General features: G+C 34.7%; 4 protein-coding genes across 7 annotated transcripts; 1 reads left to right on the top strand and 3 right to left on the bottom strand.

Moving 5' to 3' along the window:
* Positions 1 to 1,229: 1,229 nt before the first annotated feature.
* On the bottom strand, positions 1,230 to 3,342 carry LOC145913433 (arylsulfatase B-like). Its single transcript, XM_083001083.1, has one exon. The coding sequence runs from the start codon at positions 3,111 to 3,113 to the stop codon at positions 1,548 to 1,550; it is 1,566 nt and encodes a 521-aa protein (XP_082857209.1). The 5' UTR covers positions 3,114 to 3,342; the 3' UTR covers positions 1,230 to 1,547.
* A 448-nt stretch (positions 3,343 to 3,790) lies between these two features.
* On the bottom strand, positions 3,791 to 6,442 carry LOC145913706 (tetraspanin-15-like). Its single transcript, XM_083001453.1, has 7 exons — positions 6,314 to 6,442; positions 5,747 to 5,932; positions 5,473 to 5,547; positions 4,788 to 4,883; positions 4,361 to 4,531; positions 4,148 to 4,264; positions 3,791 to 4,095 (listed from the first exon to the last, which is right to left on the bottom strand). The coding sequence occupies exons 1-7, from the start codon at positions 6,386 to 6,388 to the stop codon at positions 3,988 to 3,990; spliced, it is 828 nt and encodes a 275-aa protein (XP_082857579.1). The 5' UTR covers positions 6,389 to 6,442; the 3' UTR covers positions 3,791 to 3,987.
* A 227-nt stretch (positions 6,443 to 6,669) lies between these two features.
* LOC145913470 (ubiquitin carboxyl-terminal hydrolase 37-like) lies at positions 6,670 to 15,324 on the top strand. Of its 4 annotated transcripts, none has more exons than XM_083001136.1 (27): positions 6,670 to 7,054; positions 7,273 to 7,420; positions 7,547 to 7,690; positions 7,957 to 8,052; positions 8,295 to 8,453; positions 8,561 to 8,665; positions 8,730 to 8,802; positions 8,985 to 9,079; positions 9,440 to 9,570; positions 9,920 to 9,996; positions 10,104 to 10,175; positions 10,252 to 10,350; positions 10,764 to 10,898; positions 10,965 to 11,088; positions 11,454 to 11,644; positions 11,723 to 11,785; positions 12,148 to 12,285; positions 12,514 to 12,753; positions 12,931 to 12,983; positions 13,052 to 13,185; positions 13,243 to 13,302; positions 13,451 to 13,500; positions 13,651 to 14,005; positions 14,525 to 14,635; positions 14,703 to 14,796; positions 14,884 to 15,025; positions 15,172 to 15,324. In XM_083001136.1, exons 1-27 carry the CDS (start codon positions 6,863 to 6,865, stop codon positions 15,203 to 15,205), a joined length of 3,315 nt encoding a protein of 1,104 aa, XP_082857262.1. In that variant the 5' UTR covers positions 6,670 to 6,862; the 3' UTR covers positions 15,206 to 15,324. The 4 variants fall into 4 exon arrangements, with proteins under 4 accessions (XP_082857262.1, XP_082857261.1, XP_082857260.1 ...); XM_083001135.1 differs by having other exon boundaries at positions 8,724 to 8,802; positions 13,451 to 13,489; positions 13,643 to 14,005; XM_083001134.1 differs by having other exon boundaries at positions 8,724 to 8,802.
* A 576-nt stretch (positions 15,325 to 15,900) lies between these two features.
* On the bottom strand, positions 15,901 to 21,035 carry LOC145913619 (DNA repair protein Ku70-like). Its single transcript, XM_083001342.1, has 13 exons — positions 20,880 to 21,035; positions 20,347 to 20,462; positions 20,071 to 20,236; positions 19,840 to 19,953; positions 19,528 to 19,643; positions 19,205 to 19,317; positions 18,647 to 18,833; positions 17,907 to 18,078; positions 17,755 to 17,821; positions 17,282 to 17,419; positions 16,868 to 17,061; positions 16,348 to 16,511; positions 15,901 to 16,109 (listed from the first exon to the last, which is right to left on the bottom strand). Exons 1-13 carry the CDS (start codon positions 20,983 to 20,985, stop codon positions 15,963 to 15,965), a joined length of 1,800 nt encoding a protein of 599 aa, XP_082857468.1. The 5' UTR covers positions 20,986 to 21,035; the 3' UTR covers positions 15,901 to 15,962.
* Between the last annotated feature and the right edge of the window lie 1,871 nt (positions 21,036 to 22,906).

Raw genomic sequence — 22,906 nt, 5'->3', positions numbered from 1 at the left:
CGTGTGACCTTCATAGGCAGATTGTTGAACTACTTAAACACTAATTATTATTTCACTAATTACATGACAATGGCATTCGTTGAGTGAATTTTCCTTTGCAAAATTGCAGCAGTAAACAGGTTTAGCGAATATCTGTAGCAATGTTCTTTTCGTAACTAAAATTCTATCTTTTCTAGTATTATTGATATTCGTGATGTACATACTGTTTTTTATTTAAGTTTATCTCAAAACCGTTCAATTGATTTGGCTGAATGTGCGGAAAAATCTGTCGTGCCAGAAAATGTGCGACCGTCATTAGACAAAGCTATAAAGCACTGTACAAAGTGATAACGGTTGGTCATAGAGTTCGCACGTGTTTCGCGATGCGTTGTTGTAGAATCTGGCAAATCACCAACATGAAACACAGGCAACACAAAACAGAGGAAGTAATTTACGCCGCAACATGGACTCAACAGTTCGTGTGAGAAAACAGGATTTACTCAACGCACACATGCATTTACTTTACTCGACATTCGACTCGGCGCCAGTGACGTAACAATACCACCTTCACGGTTCGAATTAGCGGTAAAAAACGTATCGCAAAAACGTTACAACCGTAATTGCAACACTTAAATTTTGCCTCGTACGCGACTGTGCATTATACTGAAAACCTGCTGTTAACCCAGTATTTGTTTGGTCATACATCGCCATCGTTTCATTGACTTGCGCAATAGAGGCTTGACAAAATACGAGGAAAATATTCGTTGATATTGTCAAGAAACGTTAACAACGTTGTTTGCATCAGCGCTTGTTGCGTGTACGAATAAATAGATAAAGGAGGATGCGGCGCCTTATAATCTGCTGCGTGTTGCATCGCAATAATCTCAAAAACGTGTCGCAACAACCCCCAAAACGGTTCGCAATTTGCGAATTGCGAACTTCTAATTCGAACCCTAACCTTATTATACTAAGTTTGTTGGTGATTGTGAAATTCTTGCATTTCATCTTAAAGTGTGTTTCACGATTTATCATTGTATCTTATCTTAGTTAGTAAAACTAACCAAAAAAATGCAATGGTGATCCCTATACATGAGCGGAAAATCAATGAATGAGCCAAGATGAATGGTCAGGGCTTTGCTTGGATGCACATGAATTTCAATCGCAAAAGGGCTTGCAAAATGGTACACTTGTGGTCTTGTGGATATAACTCTGTATATTTTGTCGCATGGAAAGTAAAAACCCAGTTAATATATTGATAATATTTATTTGAACAATGACAGGTGAAGGAACTTCTTCATACATAAATGCATACGTTTATGCAATAATACAAATTACTTTCTTATTGCAAAATTATAACTTGTTACAAAATGAAAAATGATGCATCAAATGGATATTATAGTAAATTATGAACACATTTTTTGGCACACACAAAGAAAACAAAACCAGTTTTAAAATTTGGTTTTATATGCATAGAATAATCACTTCAAATCAACTTTCCCAGCATACTGGAACATATCAGTAAGCATTGTGTATTTGGAATGACAAAAATCATGTTTGGTGATCCAAAATCATCCGACCCATGGTCCCCAGAAATCACCGTGAAGTTTTGGATTAGCTTTTGGATCTTCTGGTGGAAATCTAACTGGAACAGCGGTGGCATTATATGCAGCTAATTTTGCCAACAGGCCTTCAACTATCTCAGGATAGTCATCAGATACTTCAACTTGCTCATATGGGTCATTAACAATGTTGAACAACTGGACTAGTTTGCCACTTCCATGCAATTGTACCCCAGGGAGTTCTGGATCCTCTAAGGCTGATATCCAAGTGTCATTTTGACTCCACTCTGGGGGTTTAATCCATCGGTCATCTCCTTGCTCACCAGTAAGTAACTTCCAGTCACCAGATCGTATCCCAGCATGAACAGCTGTATCAAACCCCATTTTCACAGTGTTTCCCTTAAATTTTGTTCCAGTGTACATGGGAGTATATAGTGGATCAATATTGTGCAAAATTTCAGTACGCTTCGATTTTGCATTCTTGGATATTGTATCCCATTGATCAAATCCATCTAATGGCTGGGTATTATTGACATAGGAACAGGTGCTTGCAGACATAATAGTTGGAAACCAATCTGAAACATGGATCATTTCTTTGTTGGTGATGTAGTTTGGATTTGGAAGTTTAAACATCTCACTGTGGACAAATCCAACAGCTTTGACTCCACCTTCCCACAAGGTCAACTTTCTTCCTCTTAGTGGCCAATTATTGCCTCCAGATAAAGTCTGGCCACCATTATCGGCAGAAAATATAAAAATAGTTTCGTTCCATATTCCTGCAGATTTTAAGTGATCTGTGATGTTTTTGACTGCTTCATCCATAGCTGCAACCATGCCACCATAGATCCTCCTGTTGCTGTCCTTGATATGTTGGAATGGCTTCAAGTAAGAGTCTGGCACTTGCATTGGTGAATGAACAGACTGTAAAGCAACATACAAAAACATAGGTTTTGTTTTATCCCTGTTGTCGATAGCTTCATTTGCTTTTCTTGCAAAAAGGTTTGCAGAATATTCCCCATAAGTTTTGTTGGTTGGTCCAGCGGCCGAGTCCATGTCATAACCACAGTACTTGGGTTCTTGGCAGCGCCACCTGGTGTAATAATCCTCTCCTCCAGTCAAATACCCAAAGTAGGAGTTGAAACCTCGATTCCATGGTAGATATTGCTTTTCATAAAATCCAAGATGCCACTTTCCAACCATGTGAGTATCATAACCACACTTCTGCAATTGCTCTGGTAATATGATATTGTCCAAAGGCAGACCATTTTTCTGCAGTGGTGTTATCACATAATGTTGGAGGCCTGTATGTATTTGGTACCTGCCACTCATTAATTGACTTCTTGAAGGTGAACAAATAGGCTGCACATAGTAATTTTCCAACCTAACACCAGACATGGCAAGTTCATCAAGATGAGGTGTTTGCATTTCAGAATGATGTTCAACAGCATGGTAGCCAATATCGTTGTAGCCGTAGTCATCAGCCAGCACTAGAACTATATTTGGTTTTCCACTGCATACGTTCAAGTTGCTCAAAGCAACGGCAATCAGTATTGCCAACACATTTAAAAATTGCATAGTGTAGCCTTCATGAAGTAACGAGGTTAGAAATTATCAACACAATCTTTTACGAAAAGAAAACCTTCCACGTTTCGTGTCAATTGCCTGCGAAGCTCCAATTCGTTCCAGCAGAACGTCCCGCCATAAATAAACACCTGGAATAATGTTTGCGTGGTGCCATCTAGTCACGGGAACCCTTGTGATGCGATATTTGCTTTCAACGCGTGATCATCAGGTGCTTTAGCGATAATCCTGAATACTGCTAAGCCAAGGCACGGATCACTCATGGTTTCCACGAATTTTATCCACAATCGGCGCTGTTAATTATCTGAGCGGAAATGACTAAACATTAAGCTACTTTTAATTGTACGCAATGGGGAAAGCAGGGCTACCAATACTCTTGTATAAGAAACGCAAGCACTGCCTGACAAAAGTTGTACGTTGCGATATTTTAAGTGACACGAAGTTTCTTATCTAGCAGGATGTCAGAAGCTTTCCGGTAGAACTTCCACAGCCATCCTGCCAGACAACATACACTTATTTCACTATCACTTCTTTCTTAGAAACACCTTGAAATCTCACGCTCGTACGCACGCACTCTCTCTTGGTAATTAGCTTATTTATGTAAATAATGTGTTGCATGGTTACAACACGCAAACTTTAGTTGACAGGCAAGCGTAATCGTATCAAAAATCTGCAGACAGTCGTATTTATTTCGTTATTCACGCACAAACCGGAAAGCAGATAGTTTTTCTGAAACATAGGCAAACCAAGTGCAAAAACAACATCCAACAACACACTTATAATACATCACAACAGTGCTTTTCAACAAATAAAAAAAACCGTTGTGCAGATGACACGTGATAGTCTTTTTAGTTTAGGAATGCTTTGATTACAAGATTGGCCTCTGTTCAGTTGGTCTCGATGTAAGTGACTGATATTTCAAATTAAGTTGCTTCAGGGCGTCCAAAAACACAAGACCCACAATTATCCCTGCAAACTGAACAAGAGAATAAGTGTTTTGAATGGCAAATCATTTACTAATTACAAACCTGGGGTATAAATACACCCAATAGAAGGCCAGCAAGTATGTCCAGGTTGTTCCACACAAAGTCCAGTACAGAGTCAATGCATCCATAAACATGAATAATCTGTACAGCTTCCATAATCTAAACATCACACTTTAAATTTTAACGCCTTGGCCCAAACATCAAGATATTATACTTGGGGAATTAGTGATTTTACTATTGTTACTATACTTAAACCTTGAGTTTCATGGTGTCATAACCACACATTGAATTTATGACATAGTCATCTTCAAAGTTTGGAATACAACATGAAAATGGAACACCACATGCTGATGGGCCCGGGGCTGAACAATTGTGATATGGGTTTATCTGCCAATCCTTGTAGATCCTCCCTCCACAGCATTCAAACTAGTACAGGGAAAAATATAATTACCATGTCAATACAACCTTGGCCACACTAGGATTATAGTAGGTCTTTACATAATAAACAAAAGCCAAACATAAATAAAATCAACATGCTGTCTGGCCCAAGGGGATCTTCTTCTATTGGACATAGTTTAACCCAATATTTTCAATAATCATGATGGTATTTATTTATTTAAAGATATTGCTTTTGCTTTCTAAAACTTTTTAAAGCAGCAATTAAGTATTGTAATAAACCTACCTCAACCTGAATGTAATCAACAACATTTTTGAGATCCTGGTCATCATAATAAGTAACCAGTCCTTTTAGAACATAATCATTGACAAAATTCTTCGCCTTAAAGCACAATTTGAAAATTAGAATAACAAAATATATAAAAACACATTTTGATCAGCACAAGGGAAAGTACATGTTTATTTTCATCAAGCGATTCAGATCAAGAGATTCCAAACTCTTTGGCACAAATCATAAGGTAATTTAAAGACTAACATAAAATGACTTGCTTTAGAAAACTATTTGTTATACAAACGAAAAGTAGTTTCTGGGAATATTTTATGGTATGTGTATGCCTGTTGCTACTATTCAGGTTTTAAAATGCACATTTTTCTATTGGTTAATATTTTTTTTTAAATACAGAATTACATCCCATATGGTGTCAAACTATTGGGGAATATGTGTGTTTTGTGTATACAGTGAACAACATTTGGCAAAACTATTGATTCTAACGTGACAATTTCACCCACAAGATGCAAATGCATGTGACTGCAAAACTAAGCTGGTGTAAAACAAAAACAAACCAAGGCATGCAACAAAAACAACCAACAACATGCAAATTTACACTGAATTACCTCTATTGTAAGCAGTAATTGCGGCAAACCATCTATGTGAGGAATTAGTGGTACACTGTGTATAGATCATTACTCACTGGTTCTTTAAATATCAATGCTGCCACACCAGCACCAGCTTCCAAAGCCAGAGTCACCGAGGCAAATGTTATAAACTGTAAGAAATGGAAATCTTTATTGGTTTACTTTTTTTTAACAACTAACTCATTGCAACAAGTAATTGTTGACACATTTCAAGGAGTAATTCATAATATGACTTTGTGAAAGTCTTCTGAATTTACTCCGAAATTAAATGTTCAAATACAAATTAGCTAAGAGTTAAAAAAAAATAGTAATCTGTAACTTTTTGCTTACACAATAAATCATGCAGAAATTATCTCTCAATGCAGCTATACACCCAATTGAAGCGAAAAAGAACACGGTCATTCCAACAATGACAAGAAATACAGCAGGTGTCACGAACACATGATCAATATCTTCATATGTTGTTCGCATAACTTCTGAATAAACTCCAAGGACGACAAGTGATAAACCCACTACCTGTAATTGAACAATACAGGTCATTTAGCTGATCATATTACGCTTACTTTCAGAGAGGGCTTACAGTATATACATAAAATTATGTTTGTAATGTGACGACGATAAGCACAAAAAAGTCAGGGTTACCATTGGGCAAGGAGGACCAAAATATTAGAACACATGCAGCTTTTTGCTGGTGACAGTGTATCTATTTAGAAACTTTACCCAGCAGCATGCCTTATCACAAATTTGACTATCTGTATTCATGAAAAATTAAGCATGGATTGCGTTTCTTAAAAATAAAAACACATTTCTATTTACTAAGACACTGCTTGCAAAAAAATGAAAATACTTCAATAACCATGGCATGGAAAGTGGCTACCTGAAAATATAAACCCTTACCTGAAATATAAAGTTGTAGAAAATCAAAAAATGCTTCGTCCAGTTATAAACGGTTGTTTGATTTTTGAAGCACATGCTGTAAATTCTAGTTTCCAGGACAAACAACAAAAACCTGTCATAACTTCCAGATCCAGACCAGGAACCGAAACTCACATTATATGTTTACACTTTTCTTTAAACCTACTCATGCATAAAATAAATTAAAGCACAGAAATCATAGTGCAGAAATCCCACATACCTGGGATTACGGAAGTAACATAAAAACAGAAGTAGTTGAACAAAGAAATATTTCATTACTGGAAATGGCCGTTGTCAATCAATTAGTAATAATAACAGTTGTCTTTTATAGAATTTAGACTACATCTTGTTAAATATCACGCATGAATAAGAATTTCGGTCTTTTTGTGTGCAACTTTTCCCCGCCAAAAGATTACGCACCGTGTAAACCAACCAAAGCGTGTTTGTAAACTCACTTGTTTACGATTACGACCTTGGTGACTGACAACATCAGTTTATGTATATAACCCCACGGGATTTTCACCAAGTTAAATGAGCAAAAAGTGGATGACATCATTACGGGCGAAAAATGTGCAGTTTCGAATTCTAAAATCGGGTGAAGCAGGTTGGAAGTGTGAAAGAGCATGGAAGCAGGCCCATGTCAGCTTCTCATCAAATACACTGGTGAAAGGGGAGCATGTTATGACAGTGGAGTTTAGCTATGGAAAGCGAATAGATGTTCCAGTAAGTAAATGAATGAGAAAATAGCACAATTGTGATCAATTTCTTTTTCCATAGTAATATGCGTATAAAGTTTGTCAGCATATGTTTTTCGCAATAAAAGGATGAAGTTTTGCAATGTTTATTATCAATACTTACATTGTGCTTGAAAGAATAAATTAATGTTAGTTCCCAAAAATAATTCCAATTTACATAAATATGTGTTCTTCATGAACTTTTAGATTGCAGACGAAATGGACAAATTCCAGGTGCAAGCTGAAAGTGGAAGAGTGATCATAACTTCACACAAAAAGCGCTCAACTTTTAACATAAAGGATTTATCAAGCAATCAAGCAACACTTGTTGGAACATTCCTGCAAAAAATTATGGGTATATATGTTGTTACAGTGAGTTCGTCTTTATTAAAAAACTTGTTGTTCAGTGACAAAACTGTCTCCTTGCATGTTGTAGAAAATTGTTTGTGGACTTACGATACTTATAAATTATTTTGTTTAGATGGCAAAATGCAAAAAGAAACACATTCACCAGTCAAATTACAAAATTCCAAATCGGGTCAAACTAACTCACCTTATGGAAAACTTACATCGCCACAATATAATGATGGACCCTTTAAGCGAAACAACTTGTCTCCAGCTACAGGTATTGTTTAATATCTGCATACTAATATTGTGATAATGTCAAAAATATGCTTATATTTCTTGACTGTATGTAGTTTAATGTACAAGAAATGTCACATCATAGTAAATATACAATAGTGACTTAATTGTTACACAGGTTGATTTAAAATTACCTATTTTTGTTACTACTAAATATACTCATTTAATCCTTGTACATCCTCCGACATTAATGACAACAACTATGTTTAGTATTGTTGTTATATAACAAAACATGTTCTGTACATACAGGGGTTACATGTAAAGTCAAGCAAACAGGCATTTGTGGTGTTGGCAATAATCAAAAGGGGAATAAAAACCCTGTTGTACACAAAAATCAAAATAATGGTAAATTTTATTTTTATTTTGACTGTGTGCTTGCAAATTGACACCAAATGTCAATGTTTTTTTCTGAAATTTTACAATTATTATATATATAGTATACATTTATACTGATACGTACAAAGACAGATCCGCTGGTCCTGCACAGGCTAATACCTGTAGCCATTCTTGACATTTTCTTTACAATTTAGACCATAGATAGATTAATCAATAAAAATTATAGAAATTCTTATTATGTTATTTTTAAGGTTTAACTGATAAGAGACAAACAAAGTCGGATAAATCTTCCAGTATGAATGTAACTCCAGAAAAAAAAAATACTCCTGTTAGAATTTCAAGTCTGAGCAAAAGAAAATCTGCAAGTCCTCATGATAGTTTGTCGAAGAAAAACTGCCCTTCACACATGGGTATTTGAGGAAGCTTATTTTTATTTTAAACATAATTTTGTAAGGCTTTATCGTCAGAAAATGAAGTAATGTTTCTCTTGTTATAGTCTAAAGCATGTTTAATTTAGGAGTTAACCATGATGCACCATTACCAACATTAAAATCACCAACAAATAGAAGAAGGCTGTTTGAAACTAAACACAACCCAGATCCACACAATGCAACCACCACAGGTAAAGTGGTTACATTTTCGAAATTAAATATACAAGCCAATGTGTTTTAATTATATAGATTCAGATTTAAAGGCTACATCCACCACAACACCAACTAAGGATCATAAGAGGTCACACAGGAAATTTGATGACTTCAGGTAACCTGTACATGAATGAACCTATGTGTAGGCTTATTTGTTTGGTGATCTGCAAAACATATATTTTTATGTCGGAACATAGAAAAATTTGTGCTGATAGACCCACTGTTGGGTATATATAAGATTATTACATGTATTTTGTCCAAAACATATGGTAAGATATTTTTTTTATTCCTTTCCAGGCGTGCTCAAGCTGAAGTCCGCCATGCCAAGATTGAGTCGGAAAATATAGAAGAAAAGGAAAACACCTCTCCGCCATCTGGCACAAAATCTTCTGGTAATGTAAACTTTTTTTTTGCGTCTATTATCACCATCTCATTAGTCACAGAATCAGCATAGATATGACAATGCTTTCTTGCATTGTCTCAACTAAAGTGGTGCTTCATGATGCCCTGGTGCATAGTTTTGTGTATCAAAGAGTGATGTGTAACAGTTTAAACACACATAATCTTTGGGGAAAATGTAGGCAAATAACAAGTTAATTCGGCCTTCTGCAACTGAAAATTAAAAAAAATTGAAACAAGTCGTCCTGTTAATTTTATGATTGGTCCCATGAATCTTTCTAACTGTGTCCCGTGCAAAAAAGTTTGAGAACCACTGCATTAACCAATCTAATGTCAGTGTTTTATGCATGCAGGAATATCAAAGAGGTCATTTTATGGCTCAAACTCATTAACATCAAACTTTGCTTCTGAGTTAAGCAAAGTGAGAATTGTCCATGCCACTCCTTCTCCAAAAAGAAAAATACAAACACCCTCAAAAATACAGGTAACTACCAAATTGGAATTCTTTAAACAGTTGTGAACTGCATACAGACGACCACTATTCAACCTGTAAGGTTTTGTTAGTGCAGCTTTGTGTGACTATATGTAATCTTGCCGGCCAAAGCCAGGCAAAAATTTCTACTTTGTGGTGACTGTACAATCATTATCATCTGTTGGGCACCGAACTCCATCTGGACTGTAGCCATGTATGCAGCCAACAAAATTCATGTTATTAGCACCATGCTTATTTATATATAATGGTCTTCAAAACAGTTTTGGAGACTGACATGTGACAACCAGATCAGTAGCAAGATTTTTAGGATTCAATCTAATTTTTTATAACTTCTGTTCAGAACTATGGAAATGCTAGAAGATCATTATTGCAGGAAACCACACCTAAAAAGTCTGCCAGTCAGCAACAAAGATTTGAGTAAGATTGTTTTACAAAACTATTTCATGCACTGACAAAAGTTGTCTTTTTCTATATATATGTAATATATATATACATTATATGGTATGGCTGTTATTGGTTTTCAGAAATTGGTCAGAGAAAAATAAAGAAAGTGTTTTGTTTTCACCTCTATCAACTGATATTGCTTCTGCGAAAGCGTAAGTAGGAATAAATGCATTCTTACTAACAAGCAAAAAAATTTACACAATTTAAACCCTTGTTTTCGTGTTTCAGGGATGTGTTTGATGACAACAACAATGACAACAATAAAGAAAACTTTGTGTTTCAACCGTTGGCTGACACTGCCAACTTTACTTTTTCATCTGTTGAAGGGTTAGTTGCGTAACGTTTTGCTGTGTTTTTGCTTGTATTTGTGATTGCTGGTTTGTGTTATTATTACACTGTAAGTTGGGAGTGTTTAATGGTTAAGTTTGCATGGCTGTTATGATATGGAAAGGCAAATACTAATCTGACCTTGTACACAGTATATGCACAAATAATGTGTATTATCCACTCCATAACTAGAGCTTTTTAGCAAGCTATGCATGATATGTAACTTTCCTGTTAGGAAAGCATAAAGCAAAGATTTTTTTGATGTATCCCTAGTCCAAAAATTTTTTTTTCACTTTTCTCTATTTTATGGATGTATTTATTTTCATTTTTACTGCTTATTTTGATAATTTTGCTTCTTGTCCATAATTCTGATGCAAAATAATATTTGTTATGTTTTGTTTTTCTGGATGAAGCTTCCAAAATCTTGGCAACACCTGTTATATGAACTCTACTCTGCAATCACTATTTGGGCTCCTACCATTTCAGTATGATCTCTATTCCCTTGGAAAAAAGTTTGAGCAGGTTTTACATAACGACAGCCTTCTCAGGTAAGTAAATCTTTAATTGTTTTGTTTTTTTGCGAAAGCATTCAGTTGAATAAAATCCTTTCACAGAGCTATGGTCCACTTGATGAAACATAGATTGACCACCAGTGATTCGGAGAAGAGAATTTTGTTGAAAAAAGTGAAACTTGCAATCAGCGCCAGTGCAAAGCAGTTTTACGGTTTCTTGCAGCATGTAAATATGTTGTTTTTGCAATGTGATTAGTAAATCAAGCTGTCTACAGATCGCTGTTTTGGGATTTTAATACATTATTATTGATACGTAAATCGATCTGAGCTGTCTACAGATCGCTGTTTTGGGATTTTAATACATTATGTTGCTTTTGTTTTTTATAGAAAAGAAATGAATTTAAAATACAAAAATGTTACAAAAGAATTGCGGCAATATATTGTTGTTTCATTTGTGCAAAAAACATTCAATTGTTTCTGGTTTATTTCATTAGTGTTGTTTTGTTGCCATTGTAACATGCAATCAGAACATGTTTCCAGCAAAAGATATTGTAAAACGGAACAAATTTTTTTAAACATTTCTATTTGCAGGACGCACATGAATTTTTAAGACTGTGTCTTGATACCTTACAAGAAGACATCACCAAGGCTAATAAAGCGCTCCTGTCCGAGTCAAACAATAACAATGTTGATGTTTCGACAAGTGCAGTTAAACCTAATGCAGAATGCCCAGTTAGCAAAAATTTCTCATTTACAGTGGCCCAACAAATCACCTGCAACAAGTAGGGCAATTATTTTGTATGGTTTATTCCTTTAACTTTTGATTGAGAGTAAACTGCAGTTGCATGTGTTTATTTCAGATGTAAATCGGTGACAAAAGCCAAGGATGAATGGTATGACCTACCTGTTGAACTGCAGCAAAGGTAATACTTTAATTTGATCTTTAAATGAGTCAGCAAAAAAAAACACGTTAATCAGAGTAAAAACAAATAACCTTATGAACATAATTTAAGACTTTGTAAATATTCAAGATAAACAATATATTTCATTACCAAACATTTTGATTGCATAAATTTATTTTAAAAAATTCACCTAAACTGATCTGTCACCAAAGAAGAACATTTTAATATTCTGAAATGCAATTCAAGACAAGATATTCAAACCAAATTCAATAAAATATTTCCATGTATGTATATTTATACACAGGGAAACTTACCAATTGTAATGCTCAAGTTATAAAACTTAGATGTCCTACTGCCTTGTTTTTCAAAAAGTACATTTTTAGGCAAAGTGAAAATGGTGGAACTTTGCATCTTCAAAAGTTGATCAATTCGTCATTTGCAGAGGAAAGTATTGAGCATAGTTGTGAAAAATGTAAATCAAATCAGGCCACAGTGAAAAGAAATATTGCAAAGCTACCAAGGTAACTAAACATCATGTGTTATTTTTTGAGCCATTGGCTGCTTATTGGGTTTGCATGAATTAGATTTTAAGTTCAGTCATATATTCGTAGAAATGATAACAGTCCTTCATGTTGGTCTAGTTGCAAATTAATCGCTTCTCACTAAATAAAATGTTAATTTTTAAGCTGTTGAATTTTTGCAACACTAAGAGTATCAGCATTCTCATACATTCTTCTTTTATCTACAAGAATAATGATGATTTACCTGAAGAGATACTCCTACAACCAGACTTCATACCATAGTGAAAAGCTGCGATTGCCTGTGGTGTTGCCTCCCTATATAAGTTTTGAGAGGTTTTGCAACAGAGACATTACAGTTAATACTGACGTAGCAACCCTGGATGATGATTTTTATAAACCTGCGAGTAATAAATCGCCCAATGCTCAGATGGAAGTTGTGATTTTGACGAGTGATGATGAACCTGAAAAGTAAGATAGCTTTTTTGATGTGCCTTTTTTTTTGTTGATATTTCAATCTTGTTTGCATTTTTTAACAAGATTAAAAAAATACCCAGCATTTAGTATATAGATATGTATAATTATTTTTATGGAAAATCTGTTATGAATCTTAACAAACTTTTTGACTTCAATTGTGCTTTCCTGCAGACCCTTGGCAGACGATCTCAACACTAATAACAGCAAGACAGTAGTAGTTGACGGTAGGTCGAGTTTTTTTAAGTCTTATTAAACTCATTACGGACCAAATGAAACAAAGTACTTTTTGCAGAATGTAACAACAATCCAGATAGTCTGAAGCCTATTAACAATGATGAAGTTATTGACTTACTACCAATTGAAAATGACAAGGAACTGACTAAAGCACTGGAGATGAGTGAGATGGAATTTTTTAGTAGTCAGCAGGTATGTGAGTTTGCTCCTGTGTTGGTGCACTTCATGTGTAAAACCTTTGCTTTCTAGAAACAGTTTAAAGATATTGTAGACAGTGAAAAATTGAGGAATTTGTCCGAAGAGCAACAGGTATGAAATAATTGTGAATGCTTTTCGTTGCAGCATTTTTTTGCTTTCTGTATAACACCTGATTAATGTAAATTATTATATGCCTGACTGTGGTAGTTTCTTGCAGAAAAAAGTGTATTTTTGTGTTAAATAGTTCATTTTATTTTAGGTGCTTCTTGCCATGGAATTGTCTCTCAGAAATGAAAAGGTAAATTTTCTGTGAGACGTATGTAAACGTAATTTTTTGCGTGCAATGTCTTAAGCATATATTGGTTAGTTCCATGGAAATAATGAAAATAATTTTGCATATTTTGTATTCAAAACAATGATTATGTTTTGTAAAAGACCTTTATTCCATCAGGACACAAGTTTTCTCCAAAGTTGTGATGTCACAGCGAACAACAACAACACAACCAACATTGATTCAAATGAAAACATCACCACTGATCTCTGCAATGAAACAAGAAACAAAGAAAATATACAAAAAACTTCTGTTAAAACACAAAATACTAAACCAGCTACAGTTGAAAACCCTCAAATTGTGCCATCGATATCACCTAAAAAAGATATTAAGTTGTCAGATGCCACTCGTGATAGTGGGTCTGCAGACTCTGAAGCAACAATGTCCTTCAGTACAGTTGGATCAACAAAACTGGATGCTTTTTTGTCTGGTGAAGATACAGATCATGATGATGAAGATGTTGTCTTCCCTGTTTTTGGCCAGGTTTGCTTGAATTTCTTACTACGAATTTTCAGGCCAGTTTTTCACAATGTAACAATTAGTACAGAAAATCTTGTCTTCAAATGATTACCAAACACAAAACTATGTTTAATGGAAAACTGTATACAAACAAGAACTCAGTAGAGTTGAATTCTTTTTAAAAACAATCTTAGTTGGGTGATAAACCACTGCTCTCCGACAGAGCAACAGCATAAAAAATAGAATCTTGCAACATGCTAGAAAATTACATTGTTACACATTATTACACACAGAACCATCCTTTTTTCAGGCATCAGCATGTAAATCTTTAGTAATTTTTCCGGGTAAAACTGTACAAGGTACATGACGGAGCATTTATGATATGTTTTTGAAAAACAACTGTTTGTAAAATTGTATGTTTCACATAGTGTTGCACAACACTGCTGGACTAGCAGCATTTAATCTTTTTCTCATTTTAATGCGTCATATATGGAGTTGTCCCCATGTTGAAAATATATTCAGTAAATTGTGGCTTAAATGCAGACAAATGGCATTATTCACCATGACGGACTGGCCAACAATTCCCCAGCAAAAACGAAGAAATCATCAAGCACAGACCCCATCTCTAAACCAGAGGAGTACTCTCCTACTGTGGTAAAATGAGATCTATTTTAACCAACGTATAATGTATTTCCATATACTTTAATTTATTAACTAAAAGGTTGATGAAAAATTGGAGGAAGAAATCCTAAAGGAAGCAAATGCTTATCGCTTGGTAAGCGTCATTAGCCATAAAGGTGGATCATCAAATGTTGGTGAGTCATATTGAAAATTATAGACTTGTATTTTAAATATGTGGATTAATTGCAAATTTGATTAAATTTACCCATGTAATATTTCAGGGCATTATGTTAGCGACGTTATGAGTGAATTCCCATCCCGCAAATGGCAATGTTTCAATGACAGCCATGTTGAAAATGTGACAGAAAGTGAAGTTTTGTTAGGGCGACAATCTACCTCTTACTTGTTGTTTTACTTGCACAAGTAAGATATTATACTTTTAGCTGTGAATTTTATTAATTGAGCTCATTATTTTGTACATACTTTATTTTTCGAAGTTTATTCTGCCACACAGCAAGTTTTGCAATACAGATTTTTAGTGACATTAATACAAATTAATTTGTTTGCAGGGATTTTCTTCATTTATACAAGTCATCTAATTGATTGAATTTATATATTCGGAGTAGAATCAATTACACAGCAATACGTTTCTGCTCTTCTTCAGTATTAATAAGTTTTAAATATCCAGTCCACATTAACACATATAAGATTGGAATTTGTTTTTGTGTACTTGAAATACAATGAATTGGTCTTTTGTAATTTTCCAACTGTTGTTGTTCTGGCAGTGTAAGCAGTTGAAAGTTTTGTTGTGATAACTGGTATGAGATAATTAAGAGCTGAAAACAGTACTGCACAAGGTTTCATCCTGTAAGGTCACGTCAGTACAGCTTGTGACTGTAACACTGGACTAGCTTTTTAACTAGCATGCCGAGAAATATTGATATTTAGATATTCACTTGGCATGTTGTCTTGTTCTGAAGCCGACAACCTTTAGCTTGCAGAGAGCCAGTGAGACCTTTTTGCAGCTAAACATACCACTATGTCACAAAACAGATGTGGGCAGGTAATATTTTTGGCCCCATACATTTTATATGACCGCATCAAGTTACTAAAAAGTTGATTATTTATTTCCTCTTTTGAAATGGATAAAAGAGCAGTGAATTTCCCATGCCTAGTTAAAACATATTACAGAGTGCATGTCTTGGATCATGCTGTTTGTGTAGCAAAAAATTAATAAATCAATCTCTGCCAACATACCAGTAAGTTAACAATGAAAGCACACCTCTTGGTGAGTAAAAAAACAATTTATTAAGCGCACATAATTCTAATTGAAAGTGAAACACAGCAAAGGGAACTTTGTTCAAGATTGGAAATGGTCACTAATAGCAGAAATGATGTCTGCCTTTTTCCCTGAGCACTGAATATTATTTTCCTTGCATATTTCCTTTAGAACCTGAACAGTGAATTTTCCCAGACTGTTGCTGGCCACACACTGCTGTACATTTATCTGCAAAGCAACATAAACCTTAGTGACTTTATGACCAGATTTACTCACAATTTTGTAAACAAACATGCTCAACATTTGCATGTTTTTACATATTTAGACAGTTTAGCAATAACTTGTGCCATAATCGGAAACATGTTAAATAAATAAAACATGTCCATTGTCAGCAAGCGTTTTTCTCTTTTCAGAACATAAACCATAATTTCCAAAAAACAACTTAGTTTCAATCAGTAACACTCACACTGCCTATATCAGCTTTAGGTTTTTTTAATCCACTGCCTCCAGATGCTGTGGTTTTTCTTTTGGTTGGTTTGTTTAAAGGATCATAACCAGGTTCAAATACAAGCTCTTTGAAAGCTTGAATCTGTGGACCAGCTTTTTTTGTGATTCTTTCATAATCTGGAACTGAAATGGAAAAAAATATGATCTTTTAATCTTCAGAATGTTTTGGAACACATAGTTTTAATGTTAAGTGTTCACCTTACACCAAATGTTGGAAAATTAAACTAAATCCTACATAATTTCTGACATCAACAATCAAAAGTTCTTGGGAGAAACTCTATTTATATGTATAGTTTGGGATGTGGCAATTTTGTTTCAACAAAATGTCAAATAACAAAACCTAGAAGTCTCTAGTATTGACAAATTTCATTATTATAAAAACTGTTAATTATAGAAATGAAAAGTTTTCTTAGAAGGCATTTTTAAAACTGTTTAAACATGGCAGAAAAAAAAATCCTTTGTGAACGCAATGTACGTACTTGTGTGGTCTTCGATAGGATCTGGTTTAGCTTTTTCCAGAGCCATTGCTTCGAGGTTCTTGTAATGAGTTTGCAGCGCTGGATTATCAAAGTTTTCAGGGTTGTATGTAAACCGAAGTCTTCGAATCATTGCTTCAGCAGCTGCAACCTGCTCTGCTGTTGCCTTTGGCTGAGTTTTGTCAATCGGCACTTTTCTTTATTAAACAAAAAGTTGAATATTAAACAAGCTATGTCTTCTTACAGAGTACAACAGCCATATAAAAACTAGGATGTATTTTTCCCCTTTTTCTAACAGCAATTGTTGACAATTTAGATAAAAGGTTACACATTTTTACTTAATGGTTCACAGGCTTCGCAGCCAAGCTGGATCATCCACTTTTATTTCTGCATTTTCAATTAAATTGTGATTGTTACCTAATGTCATCAGCATATGGAAGAAATATTACATAAAATCCTGGTGGTTTAATCTGTTCAGAAGTTTCTTCATCAATTTCCTCCTTTTGAGGCAGAAGGGCCACCATTTTTGGAGCCGAGCTGGCCCGAGGCACAAAGCTGAAAGAATAGGAACATAAAGATGTATTTTATTGACAATTTTAAGAATGCAAAATTGGCAGAAACTTTTGGGTGAACCAAACATTGTAATTTACTGTTTTTGATAGCGTGGAGATGGAATGCAACATTTAGCCAGTGGTTGCAACTGATTGTGCCTCTGGCATAATTACGCCTTAACATGTTTGCCAGTGCCCTGTTGTTGTCAGTGTGTGATTTGTACTTTGTCTTTCTTTTACAGATGTTATTGTTTATTAGGTGTTCAAATTCCATAAAACCTGGATTCCGTTCATAATAAAATCCCCCTTAAGGTTCTGGCAGATATTAACATAAATTACTTGCAAATGGCGACTTTGTCCATTTCAATACACTTGGTAAGTAAGGCAGCAAACAGTGTTGCACTTCCTAGAAAACAAAAGAAAAAATTTCATCGTTTGTAAAAATTTTGGGAAACATTTCAAAGAAAAACAAAACTTAAAAAATTTGCTACCTTTTACTGTTTCATCATCTGGATAAATAAATTGAGCTGGGTGAACGTGGTGCCAAATTTTTATTGCTTTTTCTCTAGATCGAAAGCCGACAACTGTGAGTCCAACTTTCTCAATCTTTTTCATGTTCTCCACTTCCTCTTTTTCAAAAATGAAATCTCGGCCAGCCCAGGTCTGTCACACATATCGTGGTGAACAACTTTGTTTGAGAAAATTGACTAGATTTATTTATACATGTTGCAACCAGATAGAACACATGGGCATCATGTATATTATGTAAATATTTGCTGTTTAATTGAAAATATACACCTTTGTATACAACATCATAAGGTTTGCAGGCTTGACAGTCCAGTCAGAGCAAGATTTGAAAAATTAAGCTCTCGGTGAGGTTTGAACTCACGTCCCTGGGTTAACCAGGACCAATGCTCTACCAACTGAGCTACAGGAGCTCAGTGGTTTCACAATACGTTAGTTGTGATCGCCAAGCAAGGACCTGCACAGTGGGGCAATCCTGCCTATAATGCCATGGCATGTAATAATACTGCCTATGTATACAATGTATTTTGTGACATTTTACCAGCATTAGTGTTTATTCTCTGAAGATGATAGAAAATAAAACATTAGGAAAACAAATTATGGTGGAAAAATGAACAGATTAGTAATTTATCATGTTTTCCGGTAATCACAACACATTTTTTCACTATGTTGTGATATAATAATAAGATTTTTTAAATTTTCGAACCTGTAAATATTTGATGTCGCTTGGCATCAGTATCTCAGCAGTGTTTGTATCCACATAGTTTGTTTGCAAGTGGGCTTGTTTGTTTGTTTCACTGTCCAGCCAAACTGCGGCTGACTTTGTTGCTCTTCGCGCCACAGTGTAAACTCCAACTGACATTTCAACACCTTCAGCCAACCGGAAAGGTATTCTAAAAACATGAAATAGTTACATTTAAATTCTTTTTTCTGTGTAAAATAATTTTAAAATTGCACCATTTTACCCAGATAATTTACACTTTCCAAAAAAAAACATATCTTCAAAAGATAGTAAGATATCAATGACTTTTCAAGATAAACAATATAGCTGCTGTAAAGTTAATTTGGGAGATTTTTTGATTTATTTCTACAATCATTCTCAATGCACTATTGGTAATGTTGTACATTTACAAAATCGTGAGTTGTATTCCTAGGGACATTTTTGTTTCGAAGGTTTTAGGAATGTATTTGGCCAAACCAAATTAACAAAAAATATTGGCAGAAAGAAAAGCCTTACACTTGACAACACTTAGATCACCTTTACCTATTTAGTGGGCGTTGTTTGGAGCACTTTCGCATGAGGTAGCTGTAAAGATTAGTGATTGAAGACAGAGGGTCTATATTTACTGGAATGCTGTCAGGGTCAGAAACAATATCCTGAAAAAAGTTGAACATAATTTATTGTTTTTTTTATTATTCTGTTTAAATTTTATTTTTTTTGGAGTTACTGGTGCACTATTTTTGACAGATTTGTGCGAATAAAGATTTTAAACAGTCAAAAATAGTGAACCAGTAATCACAGAAAGTTATAGACTGAGACTGACATGGTGTATTGCAGAAATTAATTTATAATAAAATTGTTCTTGCCTTGTAGAACTTTTCATGTTTAAAATTGCTGTTGAATGAAATGACTTGCACATCAACATCATGCTCAAGTAGATCAACAGCTTTAGATTTAGCTCGCTTGATGGAATTTCGATTTCCTGGAAAAAAGTTATCAGAAATGCATGACCACTTTACCATACTTTTACAACAAAAAAAGAATGTTAAAGTAACATAATATAATTCGTGTCTGACAGTCAATTACAGTGTTAAACAGATTAAAATTTACTTTCTGTCACTTTTTCTAAGCTTTTCTAAGAAATTTTATGCATTTCAAATTGTATTTGTGGAAATTACCGGAGTGAGGATCATCATTCCATGCAAAAACTAGCAAAGTCTTGGTTGCTAATTTATATGTTGTGCCACTGAACATATTAAGACATGCCCATAAAACATCACTTATTTGGTGATCTGAAACAAAAAAGACATTTTAGCTCAAACAGTAAAATGATCGTCATACGTTTTTACACCAGTTTGCTACATACCAATATATGAATGTACTTATAAAATGTAGACGATCATAGTAACCTGTTTTGAATCCATACTCTTCTTCAAATGATTTCCCTGTCATATTTTGTGCTTCACGCAACTGCATTATGCTTGCAACACAGGGAACATCAAAGTTTTGCCAAACCACCACACGAGACAAATCACTGGGGTTCCTGCTTTTCTCTGTTCCAAAAAATATTATGCCCTAAAAATTAAAGAAAATTTTACACACAGTGAAGTGTTAAAGTTATATTTTTTTGATACGTAAATTTGCATAAAGAAGCATTTAAAAGACAGTAACATTAAGACACATACATGCAGGTCCTTGTCACTTGTAATTATTTTGTTTAAAAACATGTCATGTATTGCAGTGACGACCCTTGTAAACGGAGTACCTTCATCATCTTCATCATCATTCCTTTCAAACATTTCTATAAATTAAAACTGCTATAAATAAAATGATCGGGTTGTAGGTTCAGTACCATTTGAAAAATGTTCTCTAGTTACTCAACAAAATATCTTCTGTGCAAATCACAAACTTTCCAATCTGGTTCGGTACTACAATAAATGTAACAGGGGACAGAGTAAATGAAAATCACTTTTATTTTGCATATAAAGTTACTACACACATGAAAAACTAATGTAAAACATGAAATGGCATGGGCACCAATAAAACAATGAGGGTTATGTGTCAGGCGCCAATGTGGATTCAAATACTAAAATAAAATTAAACATTTATCTTATAAACAGATGTATGGATGGGCTGGTCTGCACACCCCTACTTTAAGCTTTGTCCTGATTCCTTTTACAGTCATATTTTCCACAAATATGCAGTAATTCATACTTGCCTTTGCAGCAATCGACAGCAAATATTACACTATCTCTTCCGCTAATTGTAAAGGGATCGCGGGTTTCCGTCTCTTCAGTGTCCAATTCGTCATCTGAATAGATCATGTTTATTGTAGAAGGTGTGCAAGATATGCAAGAAATGGAACGAACGGTGTTAAGCTCAAGAAAAATGCAATCGAAATAAAAAAATTTCCCAATGGGGACTTTCCCGCAACATGTTGTTTAATCCAGTGGTTCCAGACCTTTTCCAATTCGCGACGAACTTTTACTGTAGTTTAACTCAGAGCCTCTGCGAAATGTTGCGGCAAATTTTTTGGACCACCTTGAGCTTTTTTACAAATTTTTTTTTGTTAAATGCGCAGGGGGTCTGTGGTCCACCAAAATATAGGCCTAAGCATGCAACGCGGATAAATGAAGATAAGTTTCAAGTTCAGAAACACTAGGTCGACGGAAATGAGAACTTTACTTGGTGAGGTGCATAAACATGCTGTGCTACTTATACGAATTTTCTATAACTGACAATAAAGCCCTGGTTGATCCAGGTTGTCACATACCAAACGAATAATGGGGCAGATAAGCTCAAAGCCTAATTGGCCCGCTCTGTTTTGTTTCAAACGGTTTCGTGGTGTAATCATGCCCTAATTCAGTGATTTTCAACCGGTGTTCCGTGGAACACCAGTGTTCCGTGAAAGATCGTTAGGTGTTCCGCAAGAAATTTATTAGTTTGATGTTCCGTGGAACACGGTTTGGAAATCACTTGTTTATCACAACGGGCGTAAAAAGCTTTATGAAAGTAATCATCCATTATCATCAGTTTGAATGTTCCATTACGAATTGCTTCATTAGTGTTGTGTAACAATGAGACTCGTTTTGTAATAATAAGATTGTAATTGCGCTAGTCTGTTGCTGGTTAAGTATAATGCCAATACTTCCAACAATTTGGTGTTCCGCAAGATTATGTTAATAAAAAAAGTGTTCCGTGGCTCAAAAAGGTTGAAAAATACTGCCCTAATTGACAAAAATAGGTGCTTTCAACAGTCTATATATACCTGCGGCCGAATTGGGACCATAGGAAAGGATGCCTTATCATCCTTAGATGATAAATTACACTCATGTTTGGTGTTTTCGCATGGGATGCAAATTTTACTTATATGGCGTTTGGTGTCACTGGTTTCAATCTTATGTGTCACAGAGGATCACGTAATTCGTTGCTACGCGTGGCACGTTAAATGATAATACAATTTTTTCATTTTACGATACACGAAAACGGAAGCATGGGCGTATAAGCACGAGGTACCTGGGTATAAATTGATCATATCAGTCAGTTACCGTTGGTTTGAAGGAAAGATTTCGCCACTTAACGATACCTAAAGAAAATAGAATCAGATGGTGCCGAGATCCTATAAAGTGTAGCAGGATGTTATGCATAGAAAATTTTGGCAGTTATAGTGCATAAAAGTTATAAGCGGTAACAATTTATCTTTCTGTCAATACCTGCTTGTACAAAATTGCAACAAAGAATTCATTTTATTTGAGTTAAAAATTCAAAATGCTTCTGCTCAATCAGATAGTTTTAACAGAATATTCATGCTTTTCATCAATGCACAATAAACAGACCAAAGATTCAATAATTAATTGTTTATTAAGGGAAGAACTATTAAACCACCTTGTTAATATCTTGCTTTTTGTTCATGTAGATGAAATATTTCCAATACAGGTTTTTGTATTCATGACAGTATCCATCGTAACTTGTTTTACTAATATTGACAGCACGTTTTTACGCCATGTTGATGACGTCGACATCCGCTTATGTCATGAATCGTGTTGTTGTTCATAATATTCTTGTCCCCCAATTAAGTATTGACACAAAATCAAGTAACCATGTGTTCAGATAATTATTATTCTGAATGCCCATAAACAACTTCAATTAGAAATTCTCTGGCAAAGACATACATTTTGCAATAATGAGTTACACATTTTAACCAGCATGTTCACTGTCAGGTATACAAAAATATATGCATAATGT

The sequence above is a fragment of the Ascidia mentula genome, chromosome 9 (assembly GCF_947561715.1).
Source record: "Ascidia mentula chromosome 9, kaAscMent1.1, whole genome shotgun sequence".
NCBI lineage: Eukaryota > Metazoa > Chordata > Ascidiacea > Phlebobranchia > Ascidiidae > Ascidia > Ascidia mentula.
The sequence above is the reverse complement of the archived record's forward strand: the minus strand, read 5'-3'. Positions and strand labels throughout refer to the sequence as shown.